The sequence below is a fragment of the Lissotriton vulgaris genome, chromosome 3_1 (genome assembly GCF_964263255.1).
Source record: "Lissotriton vulgaris chromosome 3_1, aLisVul1.2, whole genome shotgun sequence".
In the NCBI taxonomy this organism is placed as follows: domain Eukaryota; kingdom Metazoa; phylum Chordata; class Amphibia; order Caudata; family Salamandridae; genus Lissotriton; species Lissotriton vulgaris.
In genome coordinates, this window is record NC_141689.1 from 2,059,635,390 (window position 1) to 2,059,658,071 (window position 22,682).

The 22,682-nt window shown below is 46.3% G+C and overlaps 1 protein-coding gene across 9 annotated transcripts in view; it reads right to left on the reverse strand.

Moving 5' to 3' along the window:
• The window catches only part of ZDHHC2 (zDHHC palmitoyltransferase 2), a 579,224-nt gene extending 557,814 nt beyond the window's left edge, over nucleotides 1-21,410 (reverse strand). For all 9 annotated transcript variants that reach the window (XM_086962598.1, XM_086962597.1, XM_086962596.1 and 6 more), the window contains exon 1: nucleotides 21,094-21,410. In XM_086962598.1, the coding sequence (XP_086818724.1) occupies nucleotides 21,094-21,223 (130 nt within the window). In that variant the 5' untranslated portion in view covers nucleotides 21,224-21,410. The remainder of the gene's footprint in view (nucleotides 1-21,093) is intronic.
• Nucleotides 21,411-22,682: the final 1,272 nt, after the last annotated feature.

Below are 22,682 nucleotides of genomic sequence, written 5' to 3' on the forward strand. Positions count from 1 at the left end.
ACGCGGGTGGGCTCCGGTCGGTCCGCTTACACATGGGCTCAGTTGCGGCCAGTACAGGTGGGCTCTGGCTGGTCCGCTCTCTCTGGTGGGGTCGCGGGGTTGCGGCCACCGCGGGTGGGCTCCTCGTAATCAGAACTTTCTCTCCTCCACCGCACTCCTCGCATGGGGCAGGCCGTTGCGGCGCATGAGATGCGGGGTAGGCTCCCGGTCACCTCGACATCTGCGCATCGGCCCGTGGCATGGCACACGCCCTGCGGGCCTCTCGGCGGCTGGCGACGATCGTCGTACGGGGTGCCCTCAGGCGGGCAGCATTCTCTTCCCCTCTTCCCTTAATTTTCTTTTAGTTGCGGCACGCGTGCCTAGCATCCGCCCTCGTCGCCATTGTAATGTTGGGCGCTAGGCCCACATTATGTATTAGTAATCAGACACGGACACCAGGATAGTTGGCTAGTTAATTGGCCCAGAGCACGAGCGCTCCGCCCTCTTTATTGACTGGGTCACGTGACTCGTGACACCAGTGGTGGGTGGGAGTAAAGTGTGGGGTTACATAGTGAACAACTGGAACGTGTCCAGGAGGACACTACAAAACGTATGCTTCTTGTCTCGTTCAACACACCATCTTCTTTAGTTGGGTACACACAGGAAGATTGTGAGGAATCTCACAATGAAATGAAAATAACATGTGCAAAGCACTCTACTACCCTAAGGTGTCTAGGCACTAACCACCGGAAGGGAGCATAAAGAGAAGAGAAGGTGGACTATTCTCGCTGAAAATTAAAAGCCACGTTTTACATGGTTTCCTAAAAGAAGATAGGTCATTTTTTTTCTTTAATGGAGGGGCATGGAGTTCCAAAGTTTGGTGGTGCATAAGACAATACTTCCGTCGCCCCAAGACATTTTAATTTAGGTATTACCAGATGGAAAACGGAGGATGACCACAGCAATCTAGACGAATATGGCTGAAAGCGCTGCCTAAGATAGACCAGGCCAGAGTTTTGCAATGCTTTGAACAATGATGTAGACTGGGCTTTACAGTCAATATGCTGTTTGCCTGGCCGCCAGTAAATCTGCACCAGAGCCTGCGATGCGGACTTGTGTTTGGAGAAGCCCAACAGCAAACGGGCAAACAGTGCGAGACTCCTTTATCTGCCGACTGAAATTGAGGGGACACCCCAGTAATGGTATTCCAGTGAGCGAATTTTAGTGGATTATAACAGGGTACTCGTAATGAGGGCCTCAGAGGGTAGTTTGTAAAGCCAACTTGTGAAAACGATTATGTAACTTGAGGTTACATTTGTTTCATGTATAGGAGAGAATGATAGGCACTGTAAACATGTTACACTTATTCTACTTAGCAGACACCTAATATTAAAGATTTTGAGACATTAAACGTTTTAACCCAGGAGTTCACTGCACTCTGAATAGCTATCCAGGGTGCTATCTTTTAAACTACTATTTTATTCTGTACAAACTCAACAGGACAGGGTTGCTAAGTGACTATGTAACAATGCATTATATAGTAGCTGGATTCAAAATGTCATCTTTGATCTCGGGGCTTTGAAGCCTGTGCGTGTATCATAGGCACAGGCAGTAATTGATGCGTTTAAGGTCATTCGCTTACTGACAATGTCTCACTGTTTTTGTCCAGCTCCATCTTATTTGCAAACCAAGAAGTAATAAGATAATGTATTTAGGTAGTTGTTTTTGTACAGCTGTGGCTTGTGGCGAGTGGCCATTTGAGCCTTTGTTGGTGTGAATGCCCCCTTTATTCAAAGATAATGTCATTGTGAAATGTTGGATACTGTAGTGTATGCCGAAGAGGTCGCTTAACGCGATGATAGAACACACAAGAACCAAGGGCCGTTTGCATCAACACTTTTTCCCATAGACACAGAATGGGCAAAACTCTTTGATGCATCTGACCCCAAGTGTCATCACTCACTCTAGGTCCACACACTGCAGTCTCCAGTGCACATGGACAGCTGACAGGGCACATGTACGCATGTGGCACCACTAATTAAAATCTGCTGTATGTGGCATGAGCCCTTAAATATTTTGCTGCAGGATCCTAGAGTGGTTAGCTATAATAGACCAACAGGCATGCATGAGTTCAGAAAGATCATTACATATAGTGGTGGATCCGACAGAAAGGAAGGATAACTAACCCAAAATATTCCCCAGACAGTCATTGATGCTGGAGCAATGCCACAATATGTACTTTTGAATAAAAAATTCAGAATTTAGACAACAGCGACTCCTGGCCGAGAAGCATTGCCCCACTGACTCAGAGCCAGCTGCTGAAAAATAAAACAATGTTTTACTGTAGTTTTATTTTTCAGCTGCAGGCTCTGAGCCAGCACGTGCAGGGAGGGACAGGGCCAGGCCATGGGAGGGGGAGGAGTACTATTGTGCATTTCTAAGTGTGTATGTCTGTTTGGCTTGCCGTCCTAGGATAGCAGGAGTTTCCATAGTCCAGGTGAGAAAGAATCAAAGCTTGAACCATAAGTCTCCCTGCCATAATGGGAAGAAGAGGTAAGACTTTACGAAGCATCCTGAGGTCGCTGCTAGTTTCACTGCTTGGTGGTCGAATTTAAAGGACTTATCCAGCCACATACATAGACTTTTAATCTTTGTCTTAGGCACAGGGGCAGAGCCAAGACAATTTGGGCATGTCAATCCATGTTCTGAGATGGAGGGGTTGACTGGGTACATCAGCTCCGTTTTGTCTCCATTGAGCTTAAGACAGGAGTGCCCAATCCATTTTGTCACTTTCTCTAGGCAAGGTTCAAGGCAAGATGGGAAGTATTCAAGTTGGAAGAAGAGCTCTATCTAGCCATAACTGAAACATGTATTTAAAGGCAAACACCATTTGGTGAGGCTGGACCACAAAATGTCAGTATTTATAAAGCTGTCAAAACAAACTTTGATTGAATCCCAGATATCCACAAAGCAAAAAGGAAGAAAGTAATATGGGCCTCGACTTGTGTAGAGATTTTTTAAGTTATTTACAAATAAATGATACCATCAACCATAATCTCTGCATCACCCAAATAACCTTATTAAAGTATTCTTCTAATCAGAAACTAAGGTAGGGAGCATATATCTTGCTGTTCCCATCTCAAAATTCCACGGTTTCCCATATGTTTCAAATTAGTCTTGCAATCTGGCCATTGTATAAGTGTTCCAATGAGGACACAATTTGTTAGGCTCAAACAAATGTATTGTGTTCTTCTGAATATCAAACCACATCAAAAACTGACTGACTGACTGACAATGTGCGTTACCTCCTTTTTGTGTGCGTCGACATGTTTCGGTGCCAGAAGCACCTTCTTCAGGACGGGGTGCATAATTCCCCACCTTACTCACGTTTCTCTAACTAATACCAGGATTTTCTAATAAAAGTGAGGAAAAATTACAGTGCAGGTAAAAGTAATGTACCTAGCAAAAAAAGACGTTGTCTATTGATCAACTGTTTTGGAGTTGAAGATAAACCTCATGAGCCAAAACGTCAGGATCTGGTGTGCTAACTAGCACGATTTCTATGAGGAAATACCTCCCGATCGATCCCTACGTGGCCTACGTATGCACGCCTTACATACTGCACCCCCGGATTCCCCTCCCCCTCCAGACACTAGACGTCCTCCCTAGACAAAAACAAAACCCATTGCATCCTCCCACACCCTTGCAACAGAACCACCCCCTATTCTTCTAACACAGACGCTTACCAACATCCAGCGCAATCTCTCAATTGTGGCTGCTGAACTTTCACAGCTCAGAATGGACTACAACACCCTCAAATCCCTAATCCTCCCTAATTACAAGGACTATCCCTGTGCATGTGCCCGAAGCATGCACCTTCCCAACAAGTGAAGTACTACACCCTTCCGTGACCGAGCGCGTATGGCCTCTATGCACTGTGAGCGACTTATCCTCTAATGACCTCTGGGACTGCTGTAATTCCTACCTTCCTAATCTGTCGGATCCCGACCCCGCCCACATGCCAACATTCCTGTGATTATGGGTGTTAGAGATGGCGATCTGTGGTTGGCTAAGACTTGCACCAAAGCCAGGCAGAGACCACCACCCTAGTCAGGGAAAGGGAGCTACACGCCAAAGATAACCCCTGCTCACCCCCTTGGTAGCTTGGCACGAGCAGTTAGGCTTATTTCGGTGGCGATGTTTAAAGCATTTGCACAACACACACAGTAACAACACACTAGGCACACCACAAAAGGAACTCCACACAAGGTTATATAAAAATAGCCTTTGTAGTATAATAAAAACACATCAGATAGTAATCACACAATATACACTGTGCCAACTGGCACCAGCAATATTTACAGGGGATTATTTACACAGGAGAGGGCCACGTGGGCCACTGTCAGATTTAGCACTTGGTAAAGAATAGTAAAAGTAAGAATATATATGAATTTAGAACACAGCCAGTAATCACTGGCAGACACTATACTCAGCGTCAACCTGTAATATAAATCATAACAGGCAAAGTATCACATAAGGCGAGAACTCTATTCTGCGCCAACCTCATAAGCAAAAATAGGATGAACCATAATCTCCTAAACATCAGGAAATATACTTAATAACATAACCTGCAGTAGGGAATAAATCAAACCTAGACCACAGGAGAGAATCAAAAAAAAGCATAGGACAGTATGTAAAACCTAACAAGCATAAAAGCACATAACCTGTAGTAGGGAATAAATCAAACCTAGACCACAATAGAGAATTAAAACATAAGGTACAACATAACAATCACAAAAGCACATCTATGAGCATAAATCAAGGTGCATAAATCATTCTACAAACATTACATTTCCTAGCACCTATATAAATGACATTAGGGCCTTGCGCCCTATAATCCTAAGAGTCCCCAGGGCCAACTGGCCATCTATAAGGGGTTCAAATGCCCTCTGTCCATAAAGTCAGGGCCTGCTGCCAATGCAGCGACAGTCAAGGGGGCGCACTTGGCGCAAACCTAAATGTGGCAGCTGCCCACTACTTGCTGGGCAGCTGGGAAGTTCAATGAAGGCCTAAACGTTGCAGCTGGCACTAAGTGCTGCGCAGCTGTGCAGGCCAAGGTAGGGATGAAGGAGTGCGTCTCACTCATAGGTGCAAAGCACATGTCCCCCTTAAAGGTAAGATGAACCTAAATGGTGCAGCTGCCCACTACTTGCTAGGCAGCTGGAAAAGAAAATGTAGCATGGGCTCTCAGGGGCCCTCTAAACAAATGCGCAAGGTGGTGGGGCCACACGGGGCACACTAAATAAATAATGTACCCCTTGGGAGCCATCTGGCTCTGCAAACAACTGGGGCTTCGTTGAAGCCCTCAGGCTCTGAGAAGAATGCGGCAAGAATGTGGGAAAGAATATGGGCCCTTTAAAGGTTGGAGCCATCTATTCTCAGACAACAATATGTGCACACATAGAGAGCACTAGCGCTTTAAAAAGGAAATATGCCCCCAAAGTAAATATGTCCTAAGCCCCTCAGGGGGACTTTTAAAACAAATGTGAGCCTCGTTGGACCATCTGGGCTCTGGAAAATACGTCCCCTGGTGAAGCCCCCCGAGGGCTCTAAAATGCTGTAGGCAACGTTGGGGCGGCCCGCTGCCATCCGGGCCCGCCCTACACTGGGAAATGGCACGGCAATGTCCCCCGGGATCGGAGCGGCCCTCTGCCGTCAGGGCCACTCTGGGGAAATCCACAATAGAGGTAGGCACCAGTCGCGTGCCTCGCTATGGGCCCCCCCTCCCCACGGCAACACTCACCGGACTGACCTGGGCAGCTCTGTCCTTCTCGGTGCCACGGCATGCGGGGCTCTCCCTACTCATGGGAGCCCCGATTCACCAGGTCCTTGGTTCACCCGGTCCCCATCCCGGGACCGGGACTTAGAGTGGAGCCAGCGAGGCTCTAGGCTGCTGTCTCCTCTTCCGGACAGAAGCAGACCCGCCCCTAACCTTGCAGACAGCTTCCAGATCGCACTAGGCAGCATCCCAGCAGCAACCCTTTGCTTGGGCTGCGGCAGTGAATTTATTTGGGCACAAAACGAGGGGTAGGCTCCCTCAAGAGTAGAAATAAGCTGGCATGTAGGGTGGGCACCCGCTAAGGAATGCAAATCCACGGGGTGGGCACCCGCATTAGTTAATGAATAATACAAAGACGCAGGGTGGGTACCTGCTAAATTACATATAAAAACAAGCGGACATAAGGCAGGGTAGGCACCTGCTTCGGGTAATCCAAATTAGCGGCCATAATGTACACAGCGCTCCCAGGGCGCTAAATGTAACCAAGGGTCCTGGAATAAAGAGGAATGCACTCCCTGGATGCTAGAAAGATGCAGCAAGGTCCTGGGGCAAGGAAATGGAGCAGCCAGCTCCTCAGCAAAGAAAAGTCCTCCAGGCATCTAGGGGCTGGGCAGAGCTCAGGAAGTCAAGCCTTCCCCTGAGCTCCAGCAGCAGCACGCCCCTGGTAGTTTCAAGTCCGCAAACAAGAACATTTACTTGGGGTCACAGCCCCTCTTTTATACACCGAAATCCTTTGATGTAGCAGTGTAGGCAAGGGGAGAACCAGATGCAACTGGTTCTTGAACATTTGTTTTGCTCAGCCCCTCTCCCTATTCACAAGACAGGCCAGGGACATCAGACTCACCACAGGGGGTGGAGCCAGCACTGTGGAGGGAAGGCCCAGCCCTATTCAGGTTCCAGGTGAACTCCTCCCTGCCATCAAGCATGCAGATCTCTCCATTCACCACCGGGGCAGACCCATCCTGACTCCTGGAGCCAGGCACACCAGCCAGCTCCAGCAAATCACAAGCCAGACAGCCAATTCACATTTACTGCACAGACAGGCCAACTTCTAGAAGTGGCACTTCCATACCAGATACAATAAATCCACACACATCATTGCGCAGCATTTGATCTCACGAGTTCGCACATACCAAACTCGACCCTGCACTCCCCACGCATCAGGAACTACCATGGACATGCATATTCCCCATGCATTCCTATGGGAGGGAAGGCCAACTCAGTAAACATACTCAGAGTGTGCACGCACTTTACACTGGGCCACAGTGCTAAAGTGTGCAGAGGCCTAAAATCACTACCACCATGCCAGAGGCTAAAGGCAAAAGGTTTAGGGGTGAACCTGCCAAAAAGGCCCAAGTCCAACAATGGGTATCAACAGAATCCTCTCTGCACACCCTTACCCCGTCCCCCTGTTCAACTCACAACCATCCAATGCAATCCTACATTAGACAGCCCGAATACCTTCTCCTGCATGATTGTGAACTGTAGTCAGACATGCAACTGAATTATCCAAAACTATACTCAGCAAAGACTTTGACATCGCCTTCCTGACAGAAACCTGGTTCAAGGAACACTCGACTGCTTTTCTGGACCTAATCATCCACCCAGTTTCTCTATCCTCAGGAAAGATAGGCCCATTAGGAAAGGTGGTGGTCTAGCTATAATATACAAAGACGTCCTTAATCTCTCCCCTCTAATTGACTCCGACCACCAAACCTTTGAATACCTTGGTGCTGAACTCTTAAGACAGGGTGCGCCCCAAATCCGACTACACAACATCTTTCACCCTCCTCTCTTTGCCGATGAACTGTCTGACTTCATCTCACTATCCTCTCTTTCCAACTCCAAAAATCTCTTCCAAGGAGATTTTAACATCCATTGGAACAATGCCAAGGATCCCATAGTCATGCGTCTCATGAACTTCCTAGAGATTAACGATCTCAAACAACTATGCCAATATCCAACTCACATCAAAGGAGCAACCCTTGATGCTATCATTTCTAGCAATGACCTTGTGTCCCTTTCCAGCATCACCCCCACTGACTGGTTGGACCATCACCTCATTCTTTTTAAGACTGTAACTAATTCCGCTCCCCCCACAAAAAATCTCCAAACTCTTAAAGTGGACCAGAAACTTTAGTAAAATCCCCTCTGACGTACTTGAATCTGATCTCCAAACCAGACACCTTCTCACCCCTTTCACCTACAACGCCAACAAGCTCACTGAGCATTTTAACAACAGTCAGTCATAGAGGTGCTGGATCACTTAGCTCCTCCCAAACTAAAAAAACAAAGAAACATCCCATCCAAATCTTGGTTCAACTCTGATCTGAATAATGAAAGACGTTCTCTTAGACGGACTGAAAGAACATGGAGACTACATCCCTCTCCCTCCCATCTAGCAAGATCAAAATACAATAAACAGATCTTCAACGAAAAGGACAGTTTTTTTCCGAGCACAACTTGATCATGCCAAAAATCGGCCTAGAGAACTTTTCAATATTGTTAGAAAACAAGCATCATCCACCCCCCTCGAGCTGAAGGCCTCTTCTGAGAGATGTGCAGAAATTGCTAACTTCTTCTGTGAGAAAATTACCAAAATCGAGCTATCTTTCCTCACTACCCAGGCTTCGCCTTCCCTTCAACCCGCTGGCGATATCTTTTCAGACCTGCCGCCCACGTCGACCCCGCCCCTTCATCTCAACACTCCAACACACTGTCCTGTTTCTACCTCTCTTGATTCCATCCCCTCCATCTTACATCTGAAAAATAATGCCTCTTGGCTAAGTTTTCATCCGGTTTCTGAACATGAAGTCCTCAACATCATCTCCAAACTTAAGCCCACTTCGCACTCCAAAGATCCTCTCCCTTACAGCCTCGTCCATGACCTCAAACATATCATTGCCCCTTACTGGACTTCAATCATTAACTCCTCTTTTGCCACAGGGTATGTCCCTGACTCTCTCTAGCTTGGTCAAATCACACCCATCCTCAAAAACCCATCGGCTGACCCGTATGACCTCCAATCACCTCAAACTTAACCCCAAAAAAACCAAAATCATTCTCTTCTCACCCAAAAACAAGCTCCCCATCCAAGGCTGGCTCCCAGACCTCAATGCCCTTAACTGTTGCTCTCCTTATCTAACTCAGCAAAATCACTTGGCTTCAACATCGACAACAAACTCACTCTTAACAACCACATCAAACAAGCATTTGCAATGCAATAGGTCTCGCATTAGGAAAGTTTGAGCTATTGGCATTGTAAATGACACATTTTTTATTTAGGTGTTGTTTTTGAAAATAGATACATTAATAGCATTGTCATTTACAATGCCAATAGCTTAAACTTTCTCAAATGTGACACCTATTGTATTTGTAATGCAATATGTGTTGAGAGTGAGTGAGTGAGTGAGTCAGTGAGTGAATCAGAATGAGTGGGAATCAGTCAGTGAGTGTGAGAGTCAGTGAGTGTGAGAGTCAGTTAGTGAGTGTGAGAGAGTGGGTGAGTCGGTCAGTGAGTGGGTGAGTCGATCAGTGAGTGGGTGAGTCGGTCAGCTTCATGCTGCAACACCAGCGAGACCTAAAAATGACATACATATATCCAATAATTCAATCAAGATCTGTCCTTTCACAATTCTCTATCACGTTTCTCCTCAAACACCCTAACAACTAAGTTTTTGGCTTTGGGATGAGGGATCTGGTGGACATGGTCTAAAGTAGTGTATACATTTCGATCTTCTGACTGGACTGTCCAAAACGTAACTTTCTCCCTCGAAAGCTGTGCTCCATGCTGCAGGGTGCTTCGATTCTGCTGTTAAAAAGCATCACCACAGTACTTCAAATTCTCAAATGGCTTCCCATTGCAGCTATAGCGATATATGAAACACCTTCAGCACTCATAAAGTCCTACACATCTCTGCTCCACAACACCTAGCATCGAAGGTAAGATATTTGGCATGCTCAGGTTCACACACAAACCAGCACACTGCTTCTTGAACCACTGACTTTCAGAGAGGAACATATTTTTAAACAGCCCTATTTTTGTCTCTGGTCTAGACGCCGCACATTTGTTGTCTTAAAGAGAGACATGTTGTATCTGCTTCTGGGCATACAGCCCGCCTATAGGCTTCCCATTTGCTGAAAGCCTTGTTGCTCTTTTTTTCCTTCTCCCCAGTTATCAAGGGCATGCATAAGCCATGTCTCTTCTGTGTTTTGCCCTCCCCAAGCCACCCGCCCAATTACTCCTCGACCAACGCAGAGGCCAATTTAGGACATTATGTCTGCACTACTTTTTTGATTGTTTGTTAACAGCGCTTTTCATGAGGCTCCCAGTGCTTTTTGAGACCAATCTGCTTTGCCACTTGAGGTGCTTTTCCAAAGTCCACATTATATTTTGTTATTCTTGTGCGCTGAGCTAGAATGAATAATTTCTAGGATTACGATCTAGAGAGAGTTTTCAAATATATGTGCGTTCTGTATTAGCAGGACTTAAACCGGGGGGGGTTCTCCCACTATCAGCCACCTAATTCTCATCGTTATACCTCACTCCAGTTTTCGATTCTCACTGTTCTCAGCTCCCTCTAGTCGTGGCTTGTTATCTGGCCCTTCGTTTGCCTCCCCTGTTTTGACCAGTGCTTTACGTCAGCATGTACTATCCCGTATTTAGTACCTGCACAGGTACTCTAAATAGTAAGTACCACCAAGTCCATATTTCCATTTATATCACTTACATTGACTTGGTGCACAGCGCCCCCTGTGTGCACGACTGGGGCCATTTTTTTTCTTCAGTTACCCCTGGTCTACTCCAACACCATCCGCAATTTCCCTCTCATTATTAGCCCATAATGTTGGCTCATGGAGGAATCGCCAGCTTAGACAAACTTTGTGTCCACTGTCAGGAGTCACTGTTTATGCCCCAATCCGTCAATATAAACCAATGGTGAAACTACATTCCCTCACTTTTCAAAGGGATTCTCCCACCTTGAAAATGTTGCCATGTATGTACAGTCACTTAAGGTGAATGCGAGTGGCAGCCCCAGGTATTGAATTCACACTGAACTGAAGCACCATCTTCTACTCTCACTTTTTCACAAAATGTCCATGTAATAATACTAATTGGATTCACGGTGCTGCGCTTGTCTTTCTCCTCTTACATTAAATAAAACCTGTGTAAATGTGTTTGTTCTTTGCTACTCTATATAAAATGTGTGTAAAAATTCATTTCCGTATGTAACGTTCCTATGTTTATGTAAAGCAGCCTTCGGGTATTACCTTTGCTCCAGAAATAAATAAATAAATACTCACGCCTTTTCTATCACTCTTTTCTCCCACGCCCAATGGACTTTTTCGCCCATGATCTCCACTTACACTCCCCACGCCCTGTCAGAAGTCCTCTCCGGCAGGCTCATACTTAGTTCTCCATTATCACTTATCAATCGTGGTCATCTTCCTCTCCATATTGCCTGAGCCCTCTGCCGTGGCCAGGTTCCTGCCTCTAATCCTCTACCCCGCATCCTACAGTAGTGATAGTCTCCCTTGCACCAGGCCGGGTTTATCTCCGCCTTTCCCGGGCCACCTTCTCCCCGTGCCGCAAGGCCTGTCTCTATCTACCCTTAGGCCGGTAGCTCCTCACCTCTCCGTGAACTGCGACGCTCGCCCCCTGGGCTTCGCTGTCGTTGCCCGGGTGCTGATTCGCTCATCGGGGCAACTTTTATTTTGGTGCCCGAGCCTTTTTTCAGTCCCAGTTCGACCTTGCCTTATGTCCAAAGGGCAGCGGCTCACAGGTGTCTCCCATGCTTAGGGTGGCTGTGGCTTGGCAACCGTTTTTTACCTTTTACCACCATGAGGTGTTTGCACCGTCTTCCACCACTTCTTCCGAATTCTTTACATATCGGTCAAAAGTGCTGGGAACCCCACAGGCGCCTGATGAGTTCATTTAAAAGAAATACCAGCAATGCACAGCCCAGCGTGAGTCAGGCGCTGATCCGGCCTTCCGAAAACACAGCGCACCTCGAGCCAGGGCGGCAGTGACCGACTCTTACAGATAAGAGCGTTGCACAATGGCCGGGGGATACACCGGAACGGGCGCAGAGCCGGTGTGTGGGTGTAATCCTCGGCACCTGCCGGCTTCTGTCTTCACCGAATGAAAACACACGACACATGTGTGAACAGCGCACTCTTTTATAAACCATACATACAACACTGCGAAAATATGCGTGGGTGCGGGTTTAAGTGAACCTCTGTCTATGCGTCCCTAAAACGCCCCGAAAAAGTCCCATAGAGCTGCCCTGTGCACGTCCCTGTATGTGAGAGCGTTCAGGGCTTTAAGTGGCCCGAGTCCATCCAGGTCTCAGAACTGGCAGTAAGTAAGAAAGGAAACGGGTCCCTTTCGGGCCATATCCTAATATCCTAAACTGTACCGGCAAAGAACACAGACCAAGTAAACAATCACTGTAAAAACAAGTACAGCAAATCCACACATCAGGTGACTGCATACGTGCGTTCTGCGTAGTAAGCACTCCTTTCTGTTCACAGCAGCAGGCTTTAAAAAATATTTCTGTCAGAACTTGCACTTTGTCTGCGGGCGCGCTCCATATACACTTATAAACAAGTACTGGCAAATCCAAGAGGTCCGGCTTTTATATGGTAACACAGGTAGACAGAGGTTCATTTTGCATACGTTTGCACATTACATCCAGAGAGATATAGGTCAGCCTTTCAGCGCCGCCGCGCTGCCCGCGGCGACCCGGAAGCTCTTGGCCGGCCGGCCAATCCGCTCGCGGCTGACCGGAAGTCCCGCCTCCCGAGGTCCGCGAGCTGGCGGCGCATGGAGCGCCCTGCCGTCCGGGGTAGCCCGGGTCCCCAGGAGGGGGCCGGGGAGAAGGAGGAGTGTGGCGCCTGTTGCGGGGCTCCTCTGACCTGAGGGAGCCCCGATTTAGATGACGAGACGCGCCGCGCCGTAAGTAGCCCCGCCGGAAGAGCGCAGTCGGTGAGTGGGGCCCAGGGCTTATGTGAAGTGCGTGCGTGCCTGTGTGTATGCCTAGGGGGGGGGGGAGTGTGTGCGCACGTGTGTGTGCGTGTGTGCGCGAGGGAATGTGTGTGCGCATGCGTGACTGTGTGTGATTGAGAGAGAATGCGAGGTAGGGGATAGTGTGCCTGTATGTGTGCCTGTATGTGTGCCGTATGCCTGCGTGTGCATGTGCGCGCCTGTGTGTGTGTGCGTGCGTGCATGCAGAGGGGTGGGGGCTGCCAGTGTCTGTGTGTGAGCAAGGGCTTTGCACCGCGCATGCGCAGCTATCAGACGCTCGCTCCCGAGGTGAAATCTGACCTCGTCAAAGCGCGCGTCTGGTAGCTGTCCACATTCCTAAATACGGGCCACAATAGGTCTGAAGCAGACACCTTCAATGCTCACGCATTGAGGGTAGGTCTGCTCGACCTAAAACGTGGCAAAAGGAGCACTATGCACACTCCGACATCTTAAAAAACTCAAACCCTTCATTCCTGCTGATGACTTTAAATGGGTTGTCCAATCCCTAGTCCTCTCCAAAATGGATTATGGTAATGCTATCCTCACTGGAATCCCCAAAACACACCTTCCCCCCCTCAGATATGTGCTCAACTCAGCTTCCAGGCTAATTACCGACTGCAAACGCTTAAACCACATCTCCCCAGCCCTCAAGGCACTAAACTGGCTACCCGTTGAGGGAAGATCTGCATACAAGACTGCCTGGATTACACACAAAGCCCTCCACCCACAAACCCCTATGTATCTCTCCAACAAACTCAAAAAAGCTGGCTGCTCCCGACAGATTAGAAGCTCAGATGCCCTACTTCTCGTCCCTCCCTATCAAATAGGAGCACCACACAATTCTACTTCTTCTCGGGAAATGCCCCGATCATCTGGAATGCCCTCCCCAGAGACCTGCACTGCAACCCCTTGTACTACAGCTTTAAAAAATACCTCAAATCCCACCTTCTCTCCAAATACTGGGGTCCTTAATTGCTGCATCCAACCCTTTATTAATTCCCCCTTATTCAGCCCACCCTTGACATTTTTTCTGTCCGATTCTTCTCTCCTCCCCCCTCTCCTAGACTTTTTTCTCTACTCTAATACTACCCACCTCCCCCTTAACCTTTACCTTTAGCTCCTCCTCAACTCCCTCAAACTCGTTACTTCCTTCCTTTCCTCTTTTTTGCTCCCTCCCACACTATTTTCGCTCGATTTTTTTTCTTCTCTTCCTCACTGAATAGCCCCCATTTCGCCCTCTCCCCCACCCCCAATTTAAGCTGAGATGCACGTTTCTGACAATGTATATAGGATCAGCCCCATCCCATTTAACTGCATAAACGAAAGCCCTGTCCCGAGTAAATGACCCTTCTTTAGCTCCCTGGCCTTTTCTATTGTTTCTGTGTTAACTGTCTGTCGCAACATTTTTGTTCTCCTCATGGCCATAACTATTAGCCTATTTGTTCATTTAAGAAGTGTTTTCTAATACGCAATGTCTGTATATTTTTTGATCCTGCTGAATCTACTGTGCGGACTGGAATGTTAATGCTCATGTAAAGCGCTCTGCTACCCCTGGGTCTTGCAGCACTATATAAAACTTTTCAAATAAATAAATAAATAAATTAGGTGACTTATATTTCAGTGCTCAGTTAACTAGTGTGAAAGTGTTTTGTTTTTTATTGCAAGCTTATAGTAATGATGTTCAAGTGCAAAGCGTATTATTTTCATTATTATTATTGTTCAACATATTAATAATAATATTAATAATAATGTAGATTGATGGGAGGTTCTTGATAATGAGGGCATTTGCAATGGGGTCATAAGGGTTGCTGCACTCTGAGTATACGATGGCGTCCCATTTTACTCTACGTGTGAGTTGATGTATGATGAATAATAAGTGCATGACAGAGGTAAATGGTGCATGACCTCTGACACTGAAGTGCATTTATTTTGTTGGTGGATGTTGACATGTGACAAAATGCAATGATTCCCAGTGAGTACAGCAAGTGACTGAAGTGGTTGACCTACTGACCAATCCCGTATGCTGTGGTGGGTGGAACCAAAACGTGAATGACTGTTTAACAGTCCAATTGCTGCAGCCCACAGAGTCAAAACCCCTCTTTGTATGGTTATATATTTGTTTTTGTAATGAATTTTGGGTAAACCCGGAGTCTGACAAAAACGATAAAGTGTCTTCAGGCAAGAGCTAAACAAACTATGGCAAAGCCAACAGAGCTATCTCTTTGACAGATATACAAATATACACTCTGACAATTTCCACCAAAGGCAAAATAAGTATGCCATTGGGACGATCAGTGTTGTTGGGGGGCGAGGCAGCCATGTGCTGAAACCTGTGCCTGCTTGTAGTGTTCCTGGAATGGATGCTGCTACTTGGTGCAAGTCTTGTATATTGTGAGTGATGGTTCTCTTGGAGCAAGGGGATGGGACACCTAGAATCCACTGGGACGCAGCAGGATATACCTCTGTCTAACACAACAATGGCAGATGCCAAACCTACAAACTACAATTAAGCAATTGTTGTGTGGCATTGGGGGGAGCTGCATGCGTAATGCCTTTGCCATGACAAACTTTGCGCCTGTCTGCAGCCTCATTCGAATGGAGCATGTTTCAATGAGCCACGTCTCGTATAATGAAAGCCACAGGCCTCTTACAGCAAGCAGACCGGGCAACAGGGGCTTGATGTCAATACAAATAACAGGGGCAGGTCTCTGCCTATCCTTGCCTGACGTTGGCCCTGCAATTGAGTCACTGTGGTGTTGGTGAAAGGAAGAGCTGCATGCATAATCTCTTACCCTTGACACCATGTGTGCCAGCTTTTAGCATCCCAGAACTTGAGCACTATCTATTTCACACTGTGAGCCTCATTCTGTGAAAGTGCCAGGCCTCTTAGAGCATGTTAGTGATAAATTAGGGCCTTGGGGCAATGAGAAGCAAGGACTACTGCTCTGGAGCTGCGCTACATTGCCTATGGCTAGTCTCTGTCATAAAAATGGATTCATTAGTTTGTTTAATTTCTCGTAGTGACGGAAAGTGAAGCATGAAAAACAAAGCGATAAAGTATGGTTTGACCAGATAATTAAAAATTGGAACTGAACAAAACAAAAACACTGAACACAATGTCTGGCACGTTCCTCACTATTGGTGGGTTGATGCCTATGCCCTCTTCTGGCTGCTGACAGGCCTCTCTGGCGTCAGTCTGTACCAGGTTTCAATTCCCCAATGGTGAAAAGAGAACAAGGGATGCCCTAGCGATCAGCAACATCCTGTCCCATGAAGGGCTCGACTGGGAACCGAAACCAGTCCTGGCAAACTGACAGTCCGGCCCCCCATCGGGTGGGGGAGGGGGTATTCGGCCGAGCTGTTTGCTAAGGCCAGTTTCGGGTGATTTTGTTACAGGTGGCCGATATTGCTGGCCTCCGTTAACAAAATTAGCCCCGAAGGGGACAAAAACCGGCCCCACCCTGATGACCCACCAGGGTAACACCCAGTGCTCGCTACGGCCAGTCCGGCCCTGGTCCCAGGATTCTAGATACTAAGATTTGAGAAGTTACAAAGCCTTAAAGAGTGCCTTTTGCTGTCAACCAGAAAAAGACAGCCTGTAGGATGTCAAACATAAATTAGATCAATAATGATTTTTTAAATTAATAAGGAATATTTTAAAGATCATTACTGGAATGTAGTCCTTGGCTCAAAAAATGTGTATGTACCCTCCGGCAGCCAGTACCTGTCTTTTAAATACGGTTCCTATTTCGAAGATTTTATGGACTATGCAAATAGGCGATTTATATTAAATTTAGATTTGGGATTCTACCAACTGCTTCTTTTACCTCTTCTTAGAGGAGCAATATAAACCCCTCCAATCTTTTCCTCAGGGGATGTCAGTCAGTGGGGAACAATGAGCACTTACTGTTCTTCTGTGGCGCATAAACTAAAAGCGTGCCCACTGGATCATCCCTCTGTGCAGCCTTCTCAGGCTTGACAATAGGTATTATGCCCTGAAATTATGTAGAGCAGATACTAGGAGATGTGTTGTTTACACGGTAGCCAGCTACCTAAATTCTAAATGGGATCTCAGAAAAAGAGATATCAATTACCTTAATGCACGATGCACTTTGAGTTTAATTGGTCATATGGCAGTTGATGATTTTAGGTGACTTTCATGCTTTTGTACATGAGCAACAGCTAAATAATTGGGTTTTTTGCCTTAAGGCCCGCCAAGCTTCTTGTTAGTTGGAAATTGAATTCTCGTTTAATGCTGCTTGAAATGTTTTTATTGTGTCATGCTTTTTAAACTTATGTTGCTATGTATTCTTTTATGGTCTCTACATCCCAAATAAAGTTAAAGGATGGAGATGATGAATAAACCTGGTTGCCTCTGCAGACAGTAGGAAGAAAAGCATAAGCAGAAAGTAAATTACAAGAAATGTACAACTTTTAGGTGGGTCTGCATTTCATGACAATACTCCTTCAACTTAAGACAAAAGCGTCGGTCAGCGGATATATCCCATCATTCAGACAAATGTAAATAAACACCATGGTTTAACCAGATACCAACAAGGAGAAACGAAAAACAGTACTTTATTTTTCTGAAATCCTTTAATTGACGGAACCATAGCAGCACAGAATGTTCAGGCCCAATGCCAGACAGCGATTCCCGCTTTAGGTGGAATCTGAAGTGGTACGGTCTGTACATTTATTGAACATGCATGGTCACCTTTCACCAAGAATAATGTAATAGTGCATGTAACTGACTATACACAACCCCTCTTTATAAGCTGTATTTATTTCCTTCACATCAAAAGTATGTGGTATGAATCGAAATATGTATTGAAAAAAGTATGCTTATTATCAAATGTTCACTAAAAACATATCTTCATGTTGACTATTTTTAATTCTTAATGATCTAATATATGGGATAAGGTACCCCATGTCATACATAAGGATATTGCTAACCATTTCTTATCATACATGTTTACCCCATCACCTTTCCCACAGCCCACTTAAAATCCTTGGTGTGTAGCTCTTTCATATACAAAAAAGAGAGCATGTTTGCAAACATTAAGAATAAAAATAGAATCTCTAGTTAAAATTAAACACTTCAAAAAAGCTTTTAGATTTTTGTTTAAAAAAGATATTAGAATCAGTTTAATACAAGTCAATTTGTCAATTTACCCATCTCTATGGCACTGTGCAACACTCTGTTCTATCACGCCCTACTGTGCCACACTATACTCCACTCTATGCAACTTGACTCTACAAGACTTGACTATCCTGTGTGGCACTGTACAACACGGTCCTCCACTCTATGCATTTGAATTAAACTAGTACAACACTCTACTCCACTCTAAAACACTTTCCAACACATTATGACACACCACGCTACCGTATTGTACAAGATGCCACTCCAATTTATAATACATAACTTGACTCTATACTATGCCTGTCCACTCTAGTGCACTCCATGCCACTGTAATATACAACATGCCACTACATTTTATAACAATTTACTCCACCATACACTACGCCACTCTGCTCTACTTCACTCCACTCTACAACACTCCACTTTACCCCACTCCCTTCTACGCCACTCCACTGTATGCTGGGCCACTGAGCGCTTTTCCAGTCTACCACACTCCACTTTACTTCCCTCTACGACAGTACACTCCACAACGCTACACTATATAACTCTCTCCTCGACTCTACTGTATCACACCCCACTTAATGACATTCCATTCCATGACAGTAAATTCTAGGATATGGAACACATTTTTATTAAAATTTAAAAAACATTGAAATGCAAAGAAAAAATCCGAAGGTTAAACCTTTGTTATAGTTAGGAAAACGTATGTTATTCTTTCTATGCAAACCAAACTTAACCCCTTCACTGCGGCGGCTGTTCCGCCGCAGTGCTAAGGGGGCGGGGCGGCCGCGCGGCGGCCTCATGCTGGTGACGGAACCGCTCCGTCACCAGCGTCGGTTGCGCTGTGCTTATGACGGAGCGGTTCCGTCATGGCCCGCCCCGCTCAATGGAACGCTCAGCGCAGGCGCGGAATTCGCGCCGCGCAGGCGCTCCGAGCGGGCCATGACGGAACCGCTCCGTCATCAGCACAGCGCCACCGCAGCTGATGACGGAGCGGTTCCGTCATCAGCAGGCAAGGGGTTAAAATACATAAACATGATAAAGCTATAGTTATACCTTTCATTTATGCAATTCCTCACCACCTTTAACTTAGTATAACTTTATGTATTCTTCAACTAAAAACCAAACTTAAACTACACAACATTTTTGAATTGTACACTTATACTTACATCTTTAATTTATACGTTTTTATAATTATTACTTTCAATTAGCAGTCAAGCTCTAGTTATATCCCGACGAGTTTACAGGAGTGCTATTCCTGCAGGCTTTCCGAAGGTATGGCTGCCTCTACTAAGGGCCACATTGAACTCAGCTGTCAGGCTCATCAATGGATCCAGAAAATCCGACCACATTACTCCAGTTCTAAACCACCCAAAATGGCTCTTGTTTGAAACAAGAATCCATTTGAGGGTTGCTTGCATGACAGACAAGGCCCTTCATGAAAACACCCCTGTTTACTTGAACCATAAACTTAAACTATCTGTTGACATGCGGTCCTTGAGAAGCTTTAACTTGTTGTTGCTGAAACCACAGAAGTTTAACAAAAAGAAAACTTACAACTGCTCTTTCTCCGGTCTAGCCCCAAGAATTTGGAACGCTTTGTCACCTGAAATCAGGGAAACCCCTCTATTGCTTCTGATAGTCTCCATCTGGAGCATCCCTAAAGTCACTCAGCTTGTCTATGTGCATGTTGATCTATCCCTGTTCCCCCAATCTACCAGGACGATTGGTATATTGTATTTATATCTGTATTTCTTTTGCTTCTTACATATGTCTACTTGCTTTTTCTCATGTATGATCTGTTCACTATATGTTCAGCCCTCTGATACCCTGATGGGCCACGTTCTCACTATATAAAACTTTGAAAATAAATAACATTATTCTAAGTCGTGCACCTCTCTAAACAGTGTATTCAACTCGGTAGCCACACTACATTAACTTTAACCCGCCAATCTACCATGCACTGTATTCTCACAAAAGATGTGATTTGTGATATCATAACTATTATTGTAAATATTGTTATTTTAAATGGTATGTTATATAATTTGCACTGCACAGAAAAAGATCGAGTTATAGTTAATGTAGCGCGGCTACCGAGCTGAATACACTGTGTATGGAAATGCGCAAGTCATAATAATTTAACGTGTAAGGTGATGCATAAATTATAAATTAAATGAATGCAACGAGGCAGGAAAGGAAAATAAAAGCACCCAAGGAATTGCTGACACCCTGTAGGCTGACGCTGAGACATGACACACCACAATGATACTGTATGCATCGAAGAGGCGAGGAAAGGAAAGCACGTTCTAGGCGCCCTCAAAGTTTCCATCTCTGACAGCATCCGATAGCATTGCACGCCCTTACCACAGCTGAGAGGAGGTAACGTTCACTTAACCATCAGCACGTGCCCGGTATTGGGCCGCAATGAAACTGTTTTTTTTTCACACGGACAGAAAAAATAAATGTTGATCCTGCAGCTCAAATTCCCAGCATCAGAGCAGTTATAAATGGAGCTGTCAAGTCGATTACACAAGGCAGCGCACAGTGAAAACAGCTCTGGTCCACTGCAGAGCTCGCAGCCAGGACCTCTTTGATGGAAGTTCCCTGGTAACACACGCCACACTCGTCCATCAGATAAAAAGGCTTCATTTATTAAAACTTTCCAACCCCAATAAACCAACAATACCACAGAGGGGTATTTTATATTGCAGAAAGAGTAGCGTTCATTTTATGTCAGGGTTAACCAATACAAGTGGATATTCAAAAAGTTGCAAAAAATATATATCAACATTTTAAAATAAAACTGAAGAGGCAACCTGGCTGTTAAATAGCAAATATCCCCTGCGCTAATGCAGAGTTAACTCTCCCTCCGGAGACGTCTCGAGCTGGCAGCTGTGCTCCCCCGGTACCCACGCGCGCAGCTGCCCCTGTGACTGCGCACTCTGCGCCGCTGCTGATCACCGAGGGTTTCCCGGCTGGGCTCGGCTCCCGGAGCCGCTAATAGTCCTGCAGCAGCAGCAGCGGCAGCAGAGGTAAACAAACGCCCCCGCGCTGCCTGCTGTTGCTCCGGAGACTGCAGCAGGCGGGGGGCGGCGGCGGCGCACTCACCTATGCAGAGCTGGACTACATAGGCGTAGTAAGACCAGCAGACGATGATGGAGATGAAGAGCACGGGCACCCAGTAGAGCACTTTCTGGCATCGCCGCCTCAGTGTACTCGGGCCCACCGAAGGCGCCATCTCTGGAGGCAGCGCGGGCGTCAGCCACAGCTGGAAGAGTGCGCGGGCAGCGCAGGGAGGAGTGAGGGCAGCCTGCCCCCCCTCCCCCCGAGATCTCTCGCTGTGAGTGTGCCAGACACAGCCAGCTGAGAGGGTGGGCGGAGGGAGGACCTTGCCAGCCACACTGCTGCAGGCAGCTGACACCGCCACGGGCGGGGGAGACGCTGGATGTTGACAGTTGTAATGAGGGGGATGTGTGAGATGGTTAAATGGTCAGTGGTCAGTCAAATGGCAAACCGTACATGTATTTGTGGTTAGAGGTTTAGAGGCATATCAAGTTTACTGGGCACGTTTTACATTAGTTGATTTCCGTTATTTCTTTATTGATTTGGCGTCGTTTGTTGAGGCGGATCCCGTGGGTGGAGATTCACACATTGAAGTGTGCTCATTTTGTACTGCACACAATGTTACGCCGTGTCACTCGCTGACTCAGCACCCCTGCCACCAGAGTAGCACTTTAGTAAAACAACGTTGAAATGCGTCACACCCTTGGCGGTCCCAGCACTACCTTTAGGATTATTCCAGTCGTGTATTACCATGGACCTGGTTTTCACAATACTATAAGAGGTACGCATGAGAGTTAGTCACATAGCTGAGATGTCCAAGGAAATATGCTGAACCAGAAACTCAATTACCACAGTAACCAGCTAACGTGATCAAGAGCCACAGAGCAAGTAAAAACATAAAAGCAGAATTGAACAAAGCTGAATGCACCCAAGAACTGGAACGACACCCCCACATCCATCAGGACTCCAATTTAGGAAAGAGCTGAAGACACATCCCTATAAAGACCACTGAATTATGATTAACGGCTCACCTTTGTTTTTTAAAAACAGCTAGCTCCACCCAATTACAGGCTTTTTTTCCTTGGGCCTCTTGCAACATTCTGAGGCTTTTTGGCTAGGTTTGCGCTAAAAAAAATGCACATGCATAAGATTACTGTAGGATTGTTGAGAAGAAAGTATGTGCGGGATCAAGGGAATATATAAATTGTATTAAGTGTAGACTTTCTCTACTTTATTCTATATTATACAAGCCAGCAAACAGTATAGGTCTACAAAAATGTAGTATTTTAATTTCTATTTACCAGGCAATTCTTTAACTGTTGTGTATAGTTTTTGATACTCTGTGGCTGCCCGCAGCGCTGCCTTCTGTCACACTCCCCATCATGCTAGACTTTGGGAACCCTGGGGGGGTCCCTCACTTCCAGCACTCACTACGCGCCATGTCCAACACCTGGCGGGCTGGGGCCAGGGACTTATACCTGCCCCACACAGTTGCTGCCCTCTTTGCTCCCCGCTGGATACGCTGTCGGTCATGTGGCGTCTTGTCGATCTGGAGGCTACATTTTGTGAGTCGGTTTGGCTACGGTGAGGGTTTTTTTTGGGGCCAAATAAATTGCTTCCTGCCTCAGCCTTTT